This window comes from Urocitellus parryii, chromosome 10, assembly GCF_045843805.1.
Source record: "Urocitellus parryii isolate mUroPar1 chromosome 10, mUroPar1.hap1, whole genome shotgun sequence".
NCBI lineage: Eukaryota > Metazoa > Chordata > Mammalia > Rodentia > Sciuridae > Urocitellus > Urocitellus parryii.
In genome coordinates this window covers 42,730,408-42,751,397 of record NC_135540.1, presented here as the reverse complement: position 1 = coordinate 42,751,397, position 20,990 = coordinate 42,730,408, and the positions used below count along the sequence as shown (strand labels likewise).

At 39.8% G+C, this 20,990-nt stretch overlaps 2 protein-coding genes across 6 annotated transcripts in view; one reads left to right on the top strand and one right to left on the bottom strand.

The window, feature by feature from the left end:
• Positions 1-1,983, top strand: part of Unc5c (unc-5 netrin receptor C) — a 354,227-nt gene extending 352,244 nt beyond the window's left edge. For both annotated transcript variants that reach the window (XM_026407463.2, XM_026407462.2), the window contains 2 exons: positions 868-1,046; positions 1,818-1,983. In XM_026407463.2, coding sequence (XP_026263248.2) covers positions 868-1,046; positions 1,818-1,983 — 345 coding nt within the window. The remainder of the gene's footprint in view (positions 1-867; positions 1,047-1,817) is intronic.
• Positions 1,984-11,632: 9,649 nt separating this feature from the next.
• The window catches only part of Bmpr1b (bone morphogenetic protein receptor type 1B), a 137,745-nt gene continuing 128,387 nt past the window's right edge, over positions 11,633-20,990 (bottom strand). For all 4 annotated transcript variants that reach the window (XM_026407453.2, XM_026407455.2, XM_026407452.2 and 1 more), the window contains exons 9-11: positions 20,570-20,745; positions 16,894-17,024; positions 11,633-15,362 (exon numbers count right to left, since the gene is read on the bottom strand). In XM_026407453.2, coding sequence (XP_026263238.1) covers positions 15,237-15,362; positions 16,894-17,024; positions 20,570-20,745 — 433 coding nt within the window. In that variant the 3' untranslated portion in view covers positions 11,633-15,236. The remainder of the gene's footprint in view (positions 15,363-16,893; positions 17,025-20,569; positions 20,746-20,990) is intronic.

Below are 20,990 nucleotides of genomic sequence, written 5' to 3'. Positions count from 1 at the left end.
GAGATATGACATTTAACGTAGATTAAGTAGATTTTCTTTTATTGCTTTAATAGTTCCCAGGCAACATTTGCTTTTGCTTTTCCAACCAACAGAAGTGATCAGAAAATGATTAGAATTTCTCTTGCAGATGAAATTCCGATTTTTGCATTTGTGCTGTTTTATGAGCTGAAACTATTTTAAGAGCCAATTTATAGTTTTCTCTGCTAAAATTAGATTTTTTTTTAAAAAAAAGGATGTGCAGCAATTGGAGGATGCCTGCCGTTAGCAGCTCGCCCTAAGGCAATATACTGTGTTTATCATTTTCTATAAAAAAGTTTGTCTTAATTTAATATCGTTTAGACTCGTTCCATTTTACCCAGCAAGAAAAGAAAGAAGCAAACCACCTTCTGCAGGGTCAGAGAAAGAGTTTACTCAGGCACTGGTCCAGGGCATTCCCTTCAGGGTCAGATGGTTTCCAGTAGCTCTCTAATCTCAAATCTGTTCATTCTCAAAAGAACTGCCCTTTTGAACATTTTCCCTTCTTGAAATTTCAACCTTTAGGATTATTGATATTCCCTCTCTTCTCTCCTCCTAGAGAATCCCATTACAAAAACCATGATTGAATCACAACAGAGCTTTTCATCTACCTAATCCTTACCATAGATCTAGGAGGCAAGGCTATGCAAACTAGCTCAAAATGTACTTCTGTCCACCTCCAGGCCAAGTTACCTACAGCGAGGCATAACTTTCAGGTCTGTAAGAAGCCATTCTTACTGAGGAGAATAACAGCACCCATTCTCTTCTTATCACTCAAAGCAAGGCATATTATGCTCATGAGTTCAATAGGGATTGCTTTTGTCCACAAATAATGCTGTGCTGTTCCTACAGGAACCTACTGGCATAGATTTGCCCTTGCTGGATCCTGCCAGCACCATCACCACCGTCACAGGGCCGAGTGCTTTCAGCATCCCTCTTCCCATCAGGCAGAAGCTCTGCAGCAGCCTGGATGCCCCACAGACAAGAGGCCATGACTGGAGGATGCTGGCTCATAAGCTAAATCTGGACAGGTAGGTGTGGCCAGGCTCCAAGACTGGTTTCTTTCTGTTATTTTCTGTTAGACACAAGTCTCCAGGACTGATAACTGTTAGACATAGCACAGCATTCATTTTTTTCCCACCCATACATCTATTTACTTTTTCATTCTGCAAACCTGTATTAAGCTGCTTCTTTACATCTCACAACACAGACTTACAATCCTAATTCACAGAGATATTCTTGGTTTGTTTGACATTTGTAAGCGTGGGGTTTTGTGACCTACTTTGCCAAGTTGATAGGCTAAATGCTCCTAGATATTATATCCGTTCACTAAATTATTGTTCCTTATCTCCAGTGGAGCAGGACCTAATGCTTGGTGAATAATTATCATGCCAACATAGCATTGATATTAAGTTATAATGAGACCTCAGGAACCTCCGCTTGGTAGAATGTTGCCATCACCACCGGGCAAAGGATGTGGCATGACCTGTCAAAGATCCTGGGCTGGAAAGAAAACATAAGTCTCTTGATTTCCTGTTTAGGATATGACCCATAGACATCTCGTCTCTTAAATTATCTTACTCAAGAGTTGAGGTTAACAAAGTTAAACATCACGTCTCCTGTCTGGAGCTGATCTAATTAAGTATGGGCTAGTCATTTAGGATGGCTCACTGTAAACCACAGTGGGGCCGAGATATTTCAAGACAGATGGAGAGACAGAAAAGTTCCGCCCTGTAACAACAGAAGAGAAAATAGATCCATAAATCTTGCCTTTCAGCACGTTTTCCCGTTCCCAATTACAGGTACTTGAATTACTTTGCCACCAAATCAAGCCCCACTGGTGTAATCCTGGATCTCTGGGAGGCACAGAACTTCCCAGATGGAAACCTGAGCATGCTGGCAGCTGTCTTGGAAGAAATGGGAAGACATGAAACCGTAGTGTCTTTAGCAGCAGAAGGGCAGTATTGACCACACTGGAAATGAAGATGAAGGAGGAAAATGCACAGGGAGTCTGTGGCCGTCCAGGGAAAACACAGCTGAGGAGGAAATCCAAACTAGACCAATGAGCTTCACAGGCAAGATGGAAGCAGGAGAGAGAAGGAGAACAGATACGACTACCAATGTACATGCCCACTTGACTTGGACAGTATCACAGGAGTTAAGAAAAATCGTGTAAATGTGTACCTTGAATTTAGAAGTCAACCTAATTTTCCTCTTAGTTGGGCTGTATGCTGTATGGTACAGGATCTTACAGTTTCCTAGGAAACGCTTTTTATTGCTATCCAGATATATGGATAAACTTTCTTAACAAACCCAATTTCTACAAATGTTGTTTACATCAAATTGGACAGGGATGCAGACACTGTCCATGGCGCATTCTATTTTTGTTCAAAATCATTTGAAGTTGAAGCTGTGGACGGTTTGTTGTGTCTATTTCAGATTAGTAATTTACAAAGAAGTCAGACTTTTGCTACAAATCTCGTACATCCAGTGTCTCAGATAATCCTCCCAATCAATGTTCTGTTTCTAGAACTTGTAGAACCAGTGTTACTGTTTGTATCAGGGAAGGGGAGAATCTCAATGGAAAGGAGAAATGACTTAAGATTCCTTATGCCTTGGGTGCACCTGCCTGGTGCGCTTTTTAGGAGTAAAGCTGTAGCATTGCAGGGAAGATAGTGATTCATGTTCAAATGCTCAAAACATTTCTTCTTGGCGTGTTTGAAATATGAAATTTAAAGATTTTTTTTAAAAAGGTATCATTATTATTATTGATGAGTATCTGCAAGTATTTTAGTAAAAGGGTCTTCTTTTAACTTCTGTTTTTGTTAGCGGTACTGTTAGTATTTGGTATTGACAAGACCTGCCTCACTTCCTCACATAAGAGGTGGGTGTGGTGACCAGCTTAGTCCAACAGGCATTGCTTCCTTGACCTTTGACCCTCTTCTACCATTCTACCCTGGAAAGGTAGAAAGCATTCACTGGCTTATCAATCAATTCTTTCAGCTTGCTCAGACAGGGTCTTTCTCCTTTGCGTCTTACTATGAGAAGTGTTCCCCCTGAATTTCACTTAGTAGTGTAGTTGTGTGGTGCCACGTTGACTCTCCATAGTACTCTGTCTGCCTTAGGGGCAGTGTGGTTGGGGAAATAGCTAGAAATCAGAAAACCAATTCTGTCTAGCTGAACTGCCTTGGGGAAGGCATTAAAACTCATTGGATTTCAGCTTCCTTACCTGTAACATAAGGGATGGGACTAGATCACCTTCAAGGTTCAACAATGCTGGACTTCCATTGTTAGGCCTCCAGTCTCATTCATCAGTCTGAAGTTGATAACAGACTCTGACCTGGATCATTCAGTCAGCTAGCCTTCCCCCCCCCCCCACTACATTATGCCTTTCAAATCATTTTGACTTGGCAGAGAATTATTCTAACCTGCAATATATTTGTTCAGCTTTAAAGTCCTTTCTTTATATCCTTGCATTATGCTGCTCGATGAGAGACAGCATCCCTTTAGTATCATGTTCTTCTCCTCTCATGGGACCCCTAGCTTTCTTGCCTTCCTGACTAGTGGTAAATTCTGCTTTGTTATTGTTTTGTTCTCTTAATATCAAAATCATTCCTACAAGTTCTTCCTGCAGTAGGAACTTGATGTGTTTTATTCCCCACAGTCTTTTACAAAGGCTGCTTAATTAGCCCCCCCCTTTTTTTACCTGTAAAATGTTAGTCAACAAACTACTTTGTGTCAATAAGGAAGTTTCCTTGGGACCATCACAGGCTCTTCGTTTAACACAGTGAATCTATTCATTCAGCTGGTGGGGAACAAAGTCAAAGCCAGAAGCCAAACCAAGACTGAGTGTGCTCAAATAAGAACATTCTAAACATGACTGTGGTTTACTTTAAGGCTGGAGGTATCCAAGATGCTGGCTGGATTTGAATTAGAAATCATTTTATACATTTTATCCCATCTTACAACATGTATTTCCTCTCCCATTTTGGATACCTCTTGATATTCTCAGATTTCTCCAGCCCCATGATTGAGGAACAGTTGGTACCTAGTTATGGAGCCTCTTTCGTGCTATTTATCTTTTGTTTTAGATACATATTGTATAATCTCTCTCTAGCCAACCTGTGCATTCAAATTTCCACATATAAAAATATTTGTTCCACTGATCAGGAAGAGGGAGATTGCACTAGTACACAAGTTTAGTGGATAAATGACTGTACCAATGAGATTTTACTAAATTAAAAAATTTAGATATTTTTAAAAAGAGCAGGAGTTATTGTCCATGGCTGCATCTTAAAATAAACTTGTCAAGATTGTTCTTTAGTACTGGTGTTGCAGAATCATCTATAGAAACCAAGAAATCTGACCTGGATATTCAAAGGAACTTTTGTGCCTCATAAAAATAGAGGGGAGGAAATATGTAGCTATACATATGAAATCAATCCCAAAACTTTTGCTGAAAATTTTTGATTAAAAAAAAAATCAACAAACAGTGAGCAAGCAGGAATGGTGTTGTCAAAGCCATTGAAGGCCCTTAGGGTTCACTTCAGACGCTTGCTTTTTGGTCCTACCCCTCACCACTAGAAGAGAGAAGAATGATTGACTTCTTGAGAGTTACTCATCTATCACAGAGCTCATGTTTCCTATCAGATGAAGAACAACTTCCTTCCAAACAACACACCATATGTCAATTTTCACTAAGAATTCTGCTTTCCTTCTCTTTGGGAGTGAAGTAATAGCTGTTAGATTGCTTTCCAACTTAGAAGGTCTGGACAGAACAGTTCATTTCATAGGGAGCCACTTCATCAGCCATCCAATGTGCCACATCCTGCTTACACAGTTTGGGGAAGGCCAGCTTCCTTCATTTGGATGGAGGGAGAGAACTATCATTTGTGCATGGTGCCATCTAGTGGTGTGGAATGCAATCTGCCCTGAGTTTAATATAAGTTGTTTGACAAAGGGAATGTGTACCTGTACAACTCAACAGGACCTTTTTAACAAATAGATGTGGGGATATTATCACTTCGAATGTGTAATTTTCTTATTCTCACAGTTTCACTTCAATCATCCATCTCAAAATTACATGTCGTTATGAGCCTAGTACATCATCAAGTCATTCATACGCATCATTATTTGCTTTCTTGTAACAGAAATACATAAAATCTGTATAAAAGTCTTTGGAAGTTGTCATTTTTAACATTTATGGTTTTAACTGGGCTTTGTATATTTTAAATCTCCTCTCCTAATATTTATCTTTGGAAATGTAAGAGTATCTGCTTAGAAAGAAATAAGTCTTATATATGCAAATAGGAACACTATGTCTAAAGGAAGAGAAATTGTGACTGTTAATGGAGAAGAAGCCTTTCTTCTGAATTTGGGATTTTAATGGCAGAGGTTTCATCCTGGTTTTATTTTCTTTTCACAACCCTAATTCAGATTTTCTTAAAGTGATCTGGAAGGAATAAAGTTGGATTCAATATTGGCAACTGGGCAGACCATGATGCGAGTATGTGTGACACCAAAGAACACACAGCTAACAGCCTTTCATGGATATCTTCCAAAATGGACACTCCCCTGTGATGCCGGAACCCCCTTCTTACATGAGTGGTCCAAGCTCTTGGAGGGCAGAGCACTGTGGGGTGAAGTGCCCAACACTAAAATGCATCATCATTAGCCCATCTTCATATTCGACCATCAAAGAACAGAGCCATTCTTTAGGGAAAAGTCATGGGGCCTGAGTTTAGGACACTCTGGAAACCAGGCATGAAGTAAAGGGTCTTTAAGGGCCTTTTCCTGTAAGTGAGGTATATTTATAACCCATCATTCAAAGGGTAGGTAGACTCTAGACTTTTCTTCTGGAGAAGAGAAAACCAGGCTCTTGCCCTGAGTTTCTTCTTTTGTGTCTCTGTCAGGGACACAGCAGCTGTGCTCCTGGGTCATTCATGCTCTGTAATCCACACAAGAAGTGGGGAGCTGGGGAGATGCTCACATCTCCCCAGAATCCACAGGCCTTTGCTTCTAGAAGGCCTGGCCCCAGGACCAAACAGAAACCTGTGTAAGAACCTCCAAGAGTGGATAATGACGGTGGAAAGGTTTACTTGTTGAGTCTCAGTCTTCAAGCTGAATGTGAGTTTCAGCTTTTCATAAGCAGTTGTTCTGGACAGGGCACAAGTTTCATATGGAGACCTCAGTGCAAGTCCAAGGCCAATGAATGAAGGGAGTGCTGCAGAAACAGCTGAACTGAAATCAGGCTCCAGCCATCTTCTTTGAGAACAGAGAAGCCTTTGTAAATCAGAAATGCCATTGCTCAAAACCAATTATTTGTAAAGATGACCGTGGCCAATGACCATTAGATTTTATAGATCCAATAAGGAATATTTTTATTATTATCTCAAGCTAATAATTTTTTTAGCCTTTCGAGTGCCTCATAGGACCAACTATTATACTTTGTTTTTGTATTATTTTTATATTTTTTAAATGTACTAAGCTGATGTGACTGAAATCCTTAGAACTTTTCCTCTGTGCAATGAAATACTGTTTCTCTACCCTAAGAGATCTATTTGTATAATCTCTGGCTTTAATGATCACTTTGAAAGATTTCCTTTGCATCCCTAATGATTTTTTAATGAAATAAGGAATATGGGGAATAAGTATATTGTAACCAATGTTGATTTAAGCTTGTGTCCATGTAGGATAAGTAAGCCAAATGAAGTCATAATTATTTCCAAAATTCTGGCCTGAAAACCTATTTTTGAAAAGTGGGGAGATACTCATGTATGTCATGGGTGGATTTTCTCTACAGACTAGGTCTAACAGTGAACTTCCCTCCTGGTTCTTTCATCTCACTGGCCATGTGGCTGTTCACGTTTCACTGTTGTCAGAAGAGTTCATGGCTCCTAGGTTTTCCAGTGGGCTTGGCCACTGCCTGTATTGATCTGTGGTGGGACATTAATGGGCTCGTTCAACCAAGTGTATTGTATGCCTCAGGCATGTTTTAGTGTGGTTGGGGAGGCATTACCAGGACAAACCCACAGGGCTCCACAAATGTATGAGCGCACAAAACCAAGCAATTCTCAGGGGCTGTTCCCCAGTCCTTGGCGTATTCACACACTTGCATACTCAAACCGATCTTTCCAGAAATTCTCAGAATGCTAAACTGGAAATCCCTGTAGAACATCATAGCAGTTAAGGCCCCACCAGTTGAATAGAAAACAAGGAAGCTGCCCCGAGGTAAAATCAGCTGCCCAACAGCCATTGTGTTACCCTACAACAGCAGCATTTTATCATACCACTTCAAATTTGTGCTTTAGCAAGGTTATCAAGTGCAGGTCAGAACACTTCAGGCTCCCTTACAAATCAGTCTAAATCATGGGTCATCCTTGAGGCCTACTGGAGGAGGCACTATCAAGCCTGCTGTGGAGCCGGATGCCACTAACAGGGGTGGAGCACTCCCCACTCCCCGTTGTGGATTTTGGAACCTGAACTGTGTGCAGCTTTTACTGATCTGTACACTAGAGGTTGATCAGCTCTTGGCCTTGGATCCTCAGCACTATGGTAAGGCAACATCAAAAATCATGGCTTGAGTGTGTTCTAGGTGTTAAAGCAAGCCTTGTTTTAAAATAGCATAAAAACTCTACAGCCAGAGGAAATGCCTTTGCCCTTTTATGTTCCTAAAGTCCTCAACAACATCTGTAAATGTAGGGATGTGACCTCAGTTGTATAGTCCTCCAGGCCTTGGGAAAGGAAAAAAAAGAGCAAGAATCAGGACGAGTTCATCAGGTGACTTGCCTTCTTCAGTCTTACCTAGACCTGCTGTCGACAGTGAAGCCCTCGCCCAGACAGAAGGCATTGGGCCCAGATGCAGGGAATATCATCACTGTGTGTGTGTGGGATGTCACAGTGTCGTCTGTGTTGAATGTTGAGCTGTAGCATGGTGACTTCCTCTTTGCTCTTTCTAAAGATGACAACCAGGGTTTGTCAGAGAACAACTGGCAGCGGTCTGAGTGGGAGCGGCTGGCTCGTCCTCCTGTTGTCTTCTTTGGAACAGTTCAACCGCAGAAATGTCAGATTGAGGTTTTGTGCTTTGTCATTTTTTCTTTTTAAAGCAAAACAACACAACCTTGGCTTCTCAGATATGGAACACCTCTTTTGTTGTTGTGAAGTTCCCTCTTGCTGTATCTTCTATGCAATTCCTTTTCTAAAAAAAAAAAATTCCCTGGTGACAGAGGAGAGCTCTCTGGGCACTCTGTCTGTCGCCCTGCTGTGTGGCAGAGGTGAGGGACACCAGCTCTGGGTGTGCCTCTTTCCTCTCTCTTACTGCCGCTCCTGACTTTTCCTGCAGTCCCCTTGGTTTGTAAATTGCCTGCATTTATTCCATCAGCCAACATGTACAAAATGTAAGAAAGAATTTTTAAACAGGTAATAAATTATATTTATAAGCAACAGAGTGCCTGCCTCCCTGGTTTCTTCATGACAAAGCATCATTATGTATCTTTGGTAGGACCCAAGACCTCTGGATCCTGTGTGGATGGTAGTCACAACCTCCCTCAGTCACAGGATGACATTCTAAGACAGTGCTTCTTCAACATTGCTGTACACAGGCATCACCCCAGACTCAGAAACTAATGCCCAGACCCTACCTCAAGAGATTCTAGTGTAATCAGTCTGGCTGCAGCCTGGGCACTGAGTTTGGAAAGTTCCCAGGTGATGCCAGTGAGCACTTGAGAATGAGAATGAGTGTCTTAGACCATCTGTGTCAAAATTTTCCTGGAGAACTTGCCAGTGGTGTCAGGTCCTACCCTCAGAGATCTGATTATAAATGGAGTTTATACACAATGACACTAACGGGAAATGAAAGGTTAACAGAAACTCCATGACATGGCTAAGAGCTGGAGCAAAATACCAGCAAAGGTGTTCAACTGGGAACAGATCTCCTAGTTGTTCCCTTAGGGAGCCAGCAGAAAGCTCCAGGAGAGAGGTGAAAAGCAGCTAGGAGACTGAGGAGTGGGAGCAATGGTCCCGCTTTCCTCCCTGGGAGAACTACTTCAAGAAGGGTCCTCAGCCTGGTTAGCCAGTGTAGGCAGCTGCAGCAGGGCTGGGCAACTCTCATCCATGGGCCTCAGGACAGCGACTTACCATGGATTCAGTGGTGGCATCACAAATGTTTGTTCAGGGCCAAGGAAATAATGAAACTATGTAAACTGGAACCTAGGTAGAATCAATGAAGGCCTGTGGCTGGAAGCATAAAAATTCAATTAAAAAGCAAACAAAAATTGTACAAAGAAAACACTTGGTAGCACCGTCTCAGCCCATTTTTGACCTCTCCTCTGGAGCTTCAGCAGCTGGGAATCCCGCTGAGAAAGCTGCTGCTCCCAGGAAAGCACACAAAGGCTTTCAAGGTCAAGTCAGGGAACCCAACTCCAGCCTGTCTCCAAGTTGAGGTCACTGGAAAGTTCTGAGAACTGACCACGCTCTCCATCCACCCTCTGTGCCTGCCTGTGGGTGCTAGGCAAAGAACTTTGCCCAGGCCCAGAGACAGGACAGCTGGATTATATCCCAATGTGGTTAGGAATCAGCGAGCAACCATTTCTGTTCTCCTGAGAGTGGGGGCATCTATACTTTGCCACTGTGACACATGGAACAACCATGCCTGTCCCTAAAGTGACCCAAGAGAAGAAACTTTTTTCCTTGGCTGGGGTTTACTGTCTGCCTGTGAGTCTAGAGAAGCATGGCTGTCTCAGCATGAAGTGGGGAGCAGAAAGGGTAGGAGGGATGTTCCAAAGGAAATGTCCAGGTGAAACTAATGTCAGGCAGTGTTTTGAGCACCTATTATGCACCTGGCATGGGGCTGTCACATACTTCATGTATCATCTCATGTTCCTCATAAGAGCCTTATAAGGTAGACGTAGGGATTTTTATCCCATTTTATAGGTGAGAGGGTTGTGGGTGCAAAGTTGTATACTTCTGCAGGACTCAGAAAGTGAACATGATGGGATTTGAACCAGGTCAGTCTGAACCCCAACTGTGAGTCACATTTCAGTTGGCAGGAATGAAGCTGCCAACATGGACAGCCAAAGGCCAACTTTTCAGTCCCCGATTACAGTTCATGATGCAAAACCTCCTGCATGCTCCACCCCAAACAATTCTGTGCTTCCTCTCTCCTGATCCCATTTCCAATGGGTCCCCCTCAAAATCAAACTTCCCAACCTGCTCTCCAAGGTTCACGACCTTTGGAAAATCAGCCCTGATACTTTTGCTGCCCTTTGGCAGAGGATCTTCTCCTCCCTTGGGAAAGTTTTTGAGGCCACAGCAGTAGTCTCGTTCTTCCATATTCCAAGGGCCTCACAGCTATCAAGGAGGCAGGGTCTTTCTCATACCCTTCTTCATCTGCTAGATCATTACCCTTGCATAAAAACCCCTCCATGCATTTCAGGCCAGTGGGCCCTACCACCTCACCTCCAGTTTCTGGCCCCACAAACTACCCACCCTTTTTTCCAAGGCCTTTGGATAGTTCTGCCTCATATGCTCTTCTAATGACTGCCATCAGGGGAGCTTTGAAATCCACAGAGACAGCAAATCTAAAAGCCAGGCCTTGCGGTTCCTCTTTCATCACCAATAATCCTGTCCACTCACTAAATTCCTGAGATCCATTCCTGAGATCACACCCTCAGCCTGTCCTTAGTCTTGCTGGTACCCCTTTGAAATCTTGATTCTGACCACCTCAGCTCTTTCAGAAGCCACCAATACAGCTCCAACTCCGCCAGGATTCCCTCCTTTTGACTAGTTCCTTCCAGTCTATTAGCAGCCTCCTCTCTTTAATTCCTGCCTTCTGCAGACCATGTCACATGGCCCTTTGATGATAGTAATTCTTCTTTTCCATGATGTGCTGCTGCCTGTGACTGAAAAACCCCAGTGCTAAATTAAGCCAATCATTGCTGTCTCTGTGCCTGTATTTGGGGTTGCTGAAAAAAATAAAAATAAAAATCACAAGCCACATAGAAAATGGGCACTATGAATCTGTAATAGAGCTAACAGCAATAGCTGGGTGCTTAGCTATGCTTGGTACAAGGATTATTTCATGTTCAGAACAACTCACATGGTAGCTATTAATATTATTCTCACCTGCACAGGGAAGAAGGTGAGTCTGTGAGAAGTTCAGAACATGCCTAGTGTCACAGAGTTGGGAGAATGACTTAGCCTGGATTCACATACAGGACGGCTGGTGGCCCAGAGACTGGGCTATGGTGTCACCCAGCATGACCTACCTCCACTGGCCCTTGGTCTTGCCCATACCTAGCTGGCTGTTTCTCTGGGAAGCTATCATTCTCCACAGTGCAATTTTAAACCTTCTTCACTCTCCTCAAACCACTGACGGCCCTGACTTTCCCCTTATTCTCAGCAGATGACTGTGTTTCCTAATTACAGGGAAAATGGAAGCCATTGGGCCATGTTGCTTGTTCTCATTCCACAAAATGTTCACACTTACCTGCATCTGCCGTCTTCCTTGCTTTCCTCCTGTTACAATGTGATATTTTCAAAAACAAACAAACAAAAAAAAGACACAAATAACAGTCATGTTTTCTCTAAGGGGAGAATGAAACCATTTTATTTAAGGGAATGTTAAAACAAAGCCATATACAATTTGTAACAAATACAATTGTTTGTTCCCTAGTTCTGAATAATTACAGTATATACAAATTCTTAAGGCACTGGTTCCCCCGAAGAACACAAATGAGTCTTCTTCTGAAACAGACAGACAACAAAACCCCTCTATATTCCCAACTTTTCTCCCCCAAACATGGCATTGTTGTGTTTGTTTTGTGAGAGGAATACTTGCTAAACTAAATCGCTTTTGATGCTACTCCTTTCATTCTCACTGCTATGGGACAGTTTCCTGAGGAGATATTAGGACTGAACAAACTCAAGTGTGGAAGACTCTCCTCTCTCTGCCTTCCAAGGAGCCAGGATGGGCCCCACATGAAACTCCAAAAGAAAACGCATGACCCTAGGAGCACGCAATTCGGCCATTAATTAAGTACATGCTATACTTGACTACACACCAATTGAAATGCAGAATCCAAAAATTCCCTTTAAATAAAACCCCAGCATGTTTTCTAAGAAGATTTCTTTTGGGGAATAAAAAGAATTGTCGCGAGTGACTCTTGAGCAGCGCTTCCAGGTCAAAGGCAGGTCTCCTCATACATGATGCTCAGAGCACTTCACTGGTGAGTTAACAATCTTATATGCTTTCATAAATAAATATTATGTTTCATTTAGTACTTTATCATCCATAATATTTTACTCTCTAATCCACATAATGGAGTTGTGCCAGACTCCAGACTGAACATAATATTTATATATACATCTATATTTATAATAATATGTACACACATACATAAGCTATAAACCTGAACGTCTTAGCATACAAAGCTTATCTAACAACTAATAATTTAGAATTCCTTTGGGACAGAGGGGTTAGAAGAAAATAAGCAATCAACTACATGACTGTCAGGTTCTCACTCGTTCAATTGAAAGACAAAACAAAATAATAATAATAAAAATAAAATTCACTTAGCTGCTAGAAATTTAAAAACTATAAAGGATTATTGGGAGCTGAGTAGGTAGTCTTCAAGAACAATTTAGTATTACCTAAGAAAAGTATATTTTGGTAAGATACCGAGGGGGGAAAAAAATCTATTCATAAACAAATTCTTGTTTCACTGAAATACTATCATAGCTATGTGGGTATTTTTAAATATTTCAGGAATCATTTTCAAATTTTCATAGTAAATAAATCAGGTTGGGGATTATAAAGTAAGCTATCGGTTTTCCCCAAAGCAACCAAATGAACAACAAAGAAGAAATTTGGACACTCTTTGAATTTCCTTCTATCCACTGGAACCCTAGAAATCTCGTTTACTTTTAAATCATAACCTCTCCACAAAATTTTCTCATTTGAAGTTATTCATGTTCAAGAAAAAGACATCACAGTTTTATCTAAGAGGTGAACCCAACCTCACTTACATTTAGGGAAACCCAAGAAAAAAACACTATGCCCTGCTTAACTGGCAAAAATGCTTACTTACTTGCTTGTAGATGATCTGATTAGAGGCACCAAAGTTTCTCTCCAAGGCTCAGGTGATCATCACACTTAGTTCTAACCTTGTATTCCTTCTAAACTATCACAAAAAAATATAATTTGACACAACAGACACGAACCTTTACATTGCTATTGAGGTTACTTTAATATCAGTAAGCAGCCTTCTGACTACAATTATATTTGGTACCAATTGTTTTTACTCCTAAGTTTTTTTCAAACTCAAGGATTCAGAAATTGTTCTGAGTGAAAAACAAAACGTTGCTATGAAGAAACCCAGGGAAATGAATGCAGAATGGAGAGTGCTGCATGTCTCATGATTTTCCTAAACCGAAAGCAGTCTCCCATGCACTCATTGCTTCAGAGTGTTCTCTGGATGAACAAGACACCAGCTACAGGTCTACTTTAGAAGTGAGAAAAATATTTTCTCATTTTTCATGCAGCTGTCAATTTTTCAAAAACTTTCCATCCTTCAGTCACCCGCTGAAAATGCATTAGAAAACACTGCCCCCTGGAGTATTCTGGAAGGAATGTCTTTTTTAAACACCAAGGGGGAAGTGCTGACTTTTTTTTTTTTTTTTAACTAACTACTAAAGAAGCAAAGGAAAACCACTGTAAGGAAATGAAATGAAAAAAAAAATGAGAACAGTGTGCACAGTTTAAAACTATAAGATTCTTGTTGCTAGGGAATAATGGCACTGTCGATAATTTTATTCCTATTGCTCAAAAGTTAAAATGGAGAAATATTTTACGCAAGTATTACAGAGCAGAAAAACAATAATAAATTAGATAGTGAATTGAACATCACAAGAATAAAGTGAGCCAGTGATCTTAAGATGTGAAATGATCATTGAAGATGCCCATGTTAGAACCATATCTATTCTAGCATAATAAATCACAGCAGCCATAATATCTTGTGGTCTCCACTAACTCTCTTCTGCTATTCTATCTGAAGGTTATATTTATCTATTTTTAAATTAAAGTTTAATGAAATTAACCAGACAGATGCTTCCCCTCTATCTCTTAATTCAGATAAGAAAAAAGAACAAAAATAAACCATCCTTAACCATACAAAATAAGATGTGCATACTTCTTTCCTTGTGCTTCTGAGATAGGCTCCTTTGCACATATGAGAAACAAGTCATCTGCACCTTCAGCGTCCTCCCTACCTTGCTGACATGTTCTTACAACACAATAGCAAATTATTTTAGAGTACCTTGTCTTTAACACAACTCATGGCCATTTTATTTAATATTGATCTTTCTATTTGAGAGATCAAAAGCATGCACAGGTCAATTCTCTGCACATGAGAAAAAGCTTTGCTTGTGTTTAATGAAAAGGAGGGGATTTCACCATGAAAGAACAGCCGAACACAATCAGAGACAGAAGTGGTTCTGAAGAACACCCATCAACACTTCTATTACAGACACATAAAACCTTCATTTGTTCCATGTTGTCTGAAGCTGCAAAAGGCCACCTGCAGGAATTCCAAAACATGTTCCCAGAAAGGTAGAACTTGTGCCCACATGCATTCACATTGTTGTGGCAGCCCCAAATGCAGGGCTGGCCAAAGTGGTAGGAGGAGGCCAGGTTGGAGGAGGCCAGGTTGGGGGTTATCTTAAGATGAGTTCCATTCTATGTTCTCCAATTTCACAGACGGTCTTTTGTTAGAGTGCAACATATTCTACCAATGGAAAAACATATATTTTAATTTACCTTCCAACACAGTTTCTGGGAAGAACTTTTGTTATCATTAAACTATAATAGTATAAACCTTAAAACATATACAATATTTGTTTTATTTTGGCAAAATTAAAGCATCTTTTTTTAAAAAAATGGCAATCCCAACATACAGGGCTTTCTTAGAAAGCAACGTGCATCGTATCTTGAATAAGTTACCCAAGCGGTTTCTCCCTCCTACAAACAGACACAGAGGAATCTGTGGTTCTGGGAACTTCTCTACTCTATGTCCAGGCTGCTCCCTGAGAGGTAAGGTCTGAACCCACCAAGAAGCAGGACAACATTCGAGGCTTGGACTGCAGATGCTTCTTTAACACCTTTTGCTCTGCCCACAGCAGACGAGTATCTATTGGCCTTCGGCGGAGATGCTTCCTTTACCCTCATATCAGAGTTTAATGTCCTGAGACTCTGACATTTTTGCAAGTGTCTTCTTAACACGCAGGGCTGTCAGCCTTGATGCAGGATTGTGAGCCCAGCACTCTGTCATGAGTTTCCCCATCTGCCTTAGACACTGTGAAAAAGAGGAGGAATGTTGGAATAATGTTTAAGAAATATATTATCTGCAAAGCTGGCACTTGATATTTGTCTTTCAGTTTTGGGTTCATAAAATCTGAAAATAATTTTTAGATGTACCCTTAAAACTACATAGTAACAAAATTCCATTAAAATTCCTTCTTATGTAAAATGATAATCACTCAAAAAGATTTTCAGGTCTTTCTTGAAATAGGAGCAAGCAAATGTTTTGCTGATGGTACAGTACAGGGTCTATTTGAAGAAGTTTTGAATATTAAGCAAATATACAGACACCAAGGAAGTCTGTGTTCTATACCACACTCCCAGATTGTTTATAAACTTGATAAGTTTAAATATTTCATCTAATTTTATAATATTCAAACAAACATGGTTATTCCTAAACCACAGTTGCCTGCTACGATATTAGCATCACACTGTACCATTTAACAAGATTAATGACCTGTGCACAGCATCACTAAAACTTTCTCCTGTGTTCTCCCATGCTACATCAATCATTGGTCTTCTTATTGAAAAGCACAATTTCACTTCATCAGAAATACTTAGTGAAGGGATTCCAAATAACATTGACACCCATAACTACCTTTGAAATAATGTAACTCCAACATTTCAAAATGCTTTCTGCACAGTTCATTGGAAAACATTTATATTATTTATCATTTCAGTGACTACATGCAAAGCCAATAAAACAAAGATTATTTTTCTAAGAATTTTACACTGAACAATTAGTTCATAGATAGTACTCTGCCTGCTTGATTGCATGGGGTTTGGTTCAATTTTGATAAGAGTCTCTTTTATTTCTCTGGGTGTACTTCAAATTCATCTCCAATGTTCCAGCATGCTGGAGAACTCCAGGGCTTGGATGAGTCGAAGGCACAGTGAGTGAAGGAAGCACGAGGAACAGAGGAAACAGAGTCAGAAAGGCATGTCCTGCCCAATTCACTTTGTCCTTTCTGTTAGCTCCTTTCCAGAAACATCTGGGTTTTACCAGTAAGCCCTCAGAGCCAAACTGAATATGGATTTGTTCAAATCATATCTCATCATCCTTATTAACAAAGACTCTCGGTCAGGCAGCTCAACTAGAACAACTTGTACCACTTCACTGTACAGAAAACTCAGCTCTTCAGATACCTGCCTTTTCTCTCATCCAAATGGCAGAAAGCTATTTCTGGGTTTGTTATGAAGAAAAATCACGATGCTTAAAGTATATTCATAAAAACAAATAATAGCCTTTAGGCAAATATCAAGACTTCATAAATAAATGATATAATGTTATCTATTTTGTAGGCTCAATGTTGACCCACCCAATATATTCTGGAAGTGGCAAAATAAAATTGGAAGAAATGAACGGAAGATTCAGCACACTACACATAGCTCCATATAAATTATTGAAGTAAGGCAGCATTATCATCATCATCAAAACAAAGAAGAATGACATTAAGGGAATACTTGGAATTAGAGGAAAAGTCTGTTGAGACGACCATGGAACACACAGTGACCTCAGGCCTTACCTCATCACTGCTCCAGCGATTGGGGAATGAGGGCCGTGACTTCTTGATGCACACAATCTCTCTCATGTCCTCGTAAGAGGGGTCGGTGGGCACCAGGTCGTGATAGGGAAGCTGGTATTCTTCCACTATACCTGAAAATATGTTTTCAGTACTATTATTTTCTGTAAAGTGGGGGGAAAAAAACTCTTAACAGACAAACTGTTCTCGAAGAAAATTACTATCAATTTTAAATACAAGTTTAGGCTAACAAACAACAATAGATCTTGGGGATGGGAGGGAAACCTAATCCAAATGATTCTCAGCCTAACTTACAAAAATTAAAACACCCAGAAGAAAATACTTTCATAGATCTTCAAGCTATTTTGCTATTTTTTTCTAACTTCCAAATGCTAAGTGAAATGAACATATCAAAATTTCCAATTTTATAAAGACCAAATCTTTAAGACATTTATATTAAATCAATGCAAATTTGAAAAACACATCTTGAATTCATACTACATAATATGTGACTGTTTCTATTACTGTAATTTGAAATTAGGAATATCATAAGTTTGGTTGCAAAATGTCAGACATATTTTTTTCTGCTTAATCATAAGAATGGGGTTTTCTGCACATTAAATATTTGGAAAGTTGTATATATACTGAAAATCTTAACCATATTTTTTAGGTTTAAAGATTGTCTAATTTTTATTTTCTCTTTATTTTTTTTTCTGTATATACTCCTCTATTTTATCTTTCCTAATAAGTAATTTTTACTTTTTTCAATCTGTCCTTTAAAAAAGGCTACTGGTGTCTTTCTTTTAACGTTATCTGATGAACTCCTCACAATAATGCTAAGCAGCTCCTGGTCTCAGAGGATGAATGGATTCTCTTCTGAAAAATCTTTCCAGAGCACCGTTGCCCCCTATCCTAAATCACCTTTTATAGAAATGCTACTGCTTTTCACCTGACAAAGATGAAACCATCAACTTGGCAGATTTTACGCCACATCAGAAAATCCACTGGAGGTTCACTGTGGCAAAACCTGGGTGTGTGTTACGCTCTTTTGTGTAATATCAAACCCATTCAAAATCATAAAAGACCATTCCAACCCACCATTTGTTCATCATTTGTGCCCCCCTGCTGTGACAACTAAGCCTCTTACATGCATTAACTATGTTTCTATTTCCTTCCCGGTGCTTCTTTATCATCTCAGCATAAAAGATAATAAAGGCACAGGGTCAGACACATAGGAGATCAGCTTCTTTTCAATTTTTCCTCCCTTTACGACTATGAAGCCAATGGTCCTGCAAACATCTTGAGGGCAACCACCAGATCTACTTGATTCATCTCACACTTCCCTCAGTGTCCAATGGTGGTGCCATTGCTTGGATGAATTGATGGATGGATGGATGGTGAGGCAGGAATATAAACTACAATAGACACCAGCAGAACCAATCATACAAAATTATGAGTCAATCAAATTCTGGCTTTGAACCATAGACCTTACTTCTTTCTCTTTATCATGTAACCAAGTTATCAAAATTTCCATGTGAGCTGCCATTTAATTTTGTGGTTTATTTTCTCTTTCCCCACCACTTTCTTCTCAAGTTTGAAAGGCCTACATCTGGTTATGTCTTCTTCACCCCAGATTTCCTGAACTAGAAAGACAAACTCCCCAGTCTTCCAATATCTTCATAAAACTTCAAAATGTTACAGAACAAAAATTACTGTGCTTTGCCTCTCTGGAAAAGAGAAAAGAAACACATTTTTTGAGAGCCCACTTAGACCAAGCATGCAGGTAGGTATGCTATGTAATTCATCTGATTAAATTCTCACAAACACATTCATGAGAAAGGATTACTACACACAAAGAGGAAACTTGGTTCCCAGGGCTTAAAAAACTTGCTCAAGGCCATGCAGTTGGCCTGAGGCACAGCAGGGACTTTTTCCTCTGAGAAACAAGTCGATCTCCTGCAGGGATATTTCTCAAACCTCTACCTGCAAAGACAACCCAGGCAAAGCAATTAAGACCCTGCTGTGCACATAAAACTAGTTTGTTTCTAAAGCTGGGGATCATTTCTTCTCTATTTGACATAAGGCTTTTCAAACCTAGACTTCTAGTTTGTAGACCTATTTGCTTTAGATGTTCAGGAAAACAAAAGTAGAAAGTCATCTTGTACTCTACTATACCTTTAACATCTATAAAACTATTCTAGTTCAGTGCAAGCAGATTATTCAAAAATAAATTCCCCTCCTACTTACACAGCATGAAATCAAGGCAAAAGCAATTAATCTATTTATGTTTTGGCTACTTCTCTTCTTCTTCATACTTACAACAGGAGATTTAGTCAATAGCTCGTTACAGTAAATTTCTTGTATTCACTTTCCTTTGTACAAACAGTTTTCTCATTTCAAAGGGAATGAGTTCTATTTCAAATTGCTTATAAAAGGCTCAGAATTCCCAAGGTGATTAGAAGGCACTGCATTATTGAAGGTGATCTTTCTACATCTATATGTATGAATGTTTATCCATTAACTGTTTCTTGCTTTTATGTAATTTAAATACAAATCTGCATGTATTATGGCTCCACCAACCAAAAAGAAAATTAATAGTATGTATTGCTAATAGAGTGCCATTTATGTGCCAGGCGGTTTTAATTCTCTTTACATTCACTGAAGCATCACAACTGTCTGAGTTACATACAATAATATGCCTCATTTTTAATAAAACACTGAATCAAGGAAAAGTTTAGCAACTTTCCCAAGATGTCCCAGATAATAAAGAGCAGGTAAAGGAACAATTCCCAGTAATAGTTATATGTACTTTCACAACTTGGAGCAAGTTCATGATTACGTGAAGCATTTAAATTGGCCATGTAGAGGAACCACAGCAGCATCAACCTTTTTTCAGGAGCACAACCATGTGCAGAATAATTTACAGTGTATATTTTGTACTTGACTCAGAAGAGGATAACACTCTTTACCTAAAAGGAATCAGAATCTTCTAGAAGATGATACGGTAGCAGTAAACGAAAACAGTACAACCAATAATACTTCTGAATATTTAAGGATATCTTTTTGATATCAACTATAGTTGGTCTTTTAGGGAATCCCTATGCTTGTAGAAAAATTATCATAAACAATAACAATATTCTGATGTTTTAATTTCCTTTTGCTAAAAATCAATGTTTAAAAATTAGTTTACAAGAAGTTTTATAGAAAATAAAGAAATAGAGAGTTAATGAATGGATGTCCCACCCAGGGGTTATGTCTCCACAGTAATCTCTGCAGAGGAAGCACAGGGGATGGGAGAGTGGGGTTGGAGAAGGGGCTGTCAGGTAGGTGAGAAAAGGCTTGTAGGAAAGAGTATTGACATGAAAGAGAACTTCTGGAGGAAAAGCCCAAAAGAGAAATGAAACAATACACAGAGCAGCAGAAGATATTCTTTGAGGAGATAGGAGAAGTTAACAGAGTGTTTGGAAGAGATTCTTCAACAGCAGATGGAGGGAAGGAGGCAAAGATTACTCTGTCAAATATCATTCCCTGGAAAGACTGTGACACATAAACTTCTGTTTAAAAAGGGAAATAAAAGAAAACCTGATTCTGTAGACAATATGACTTTGATTTCTGATCAGCAAGAAAGAATTTGCAGTAACTCCCATAGTAACTTTTCAGAGACATCATGGTTTCTTACCTCCTGAAACACATCTCCGAGCAACCTCCCAAAGGATGAGTCCAAAGCTGTACATATCAGCCATGATGTAAGACTGAAAGTGGTTTCTATTCAAGCTCTCGTCCAACACCTCTGGAGGCATGTAGCGCTTGGTGCCAACACGAGTGTTGGGTGGTATGTCAACTTCATTTGTATCACTAAGGAAAGAAGAATAAAGCAGAGCGTTATCAATAGCGAAGAGGACCCTCAAATGACAGTTTGAAGTGATGGTTTTAAATAGGGCTGTAGTAGACGGCGAGAAAAGAAAACCTTGGTGGGAAAAGAAAACCTTTCGGGGAATAAAAAAACATTTCTTTGAAAAATAATTCTTGCCAGAAGTTATGGCAAATGCCCACAGGTAAAAACCCAATGCAGCATGAAACTATACCAGAAAAAACTGCAT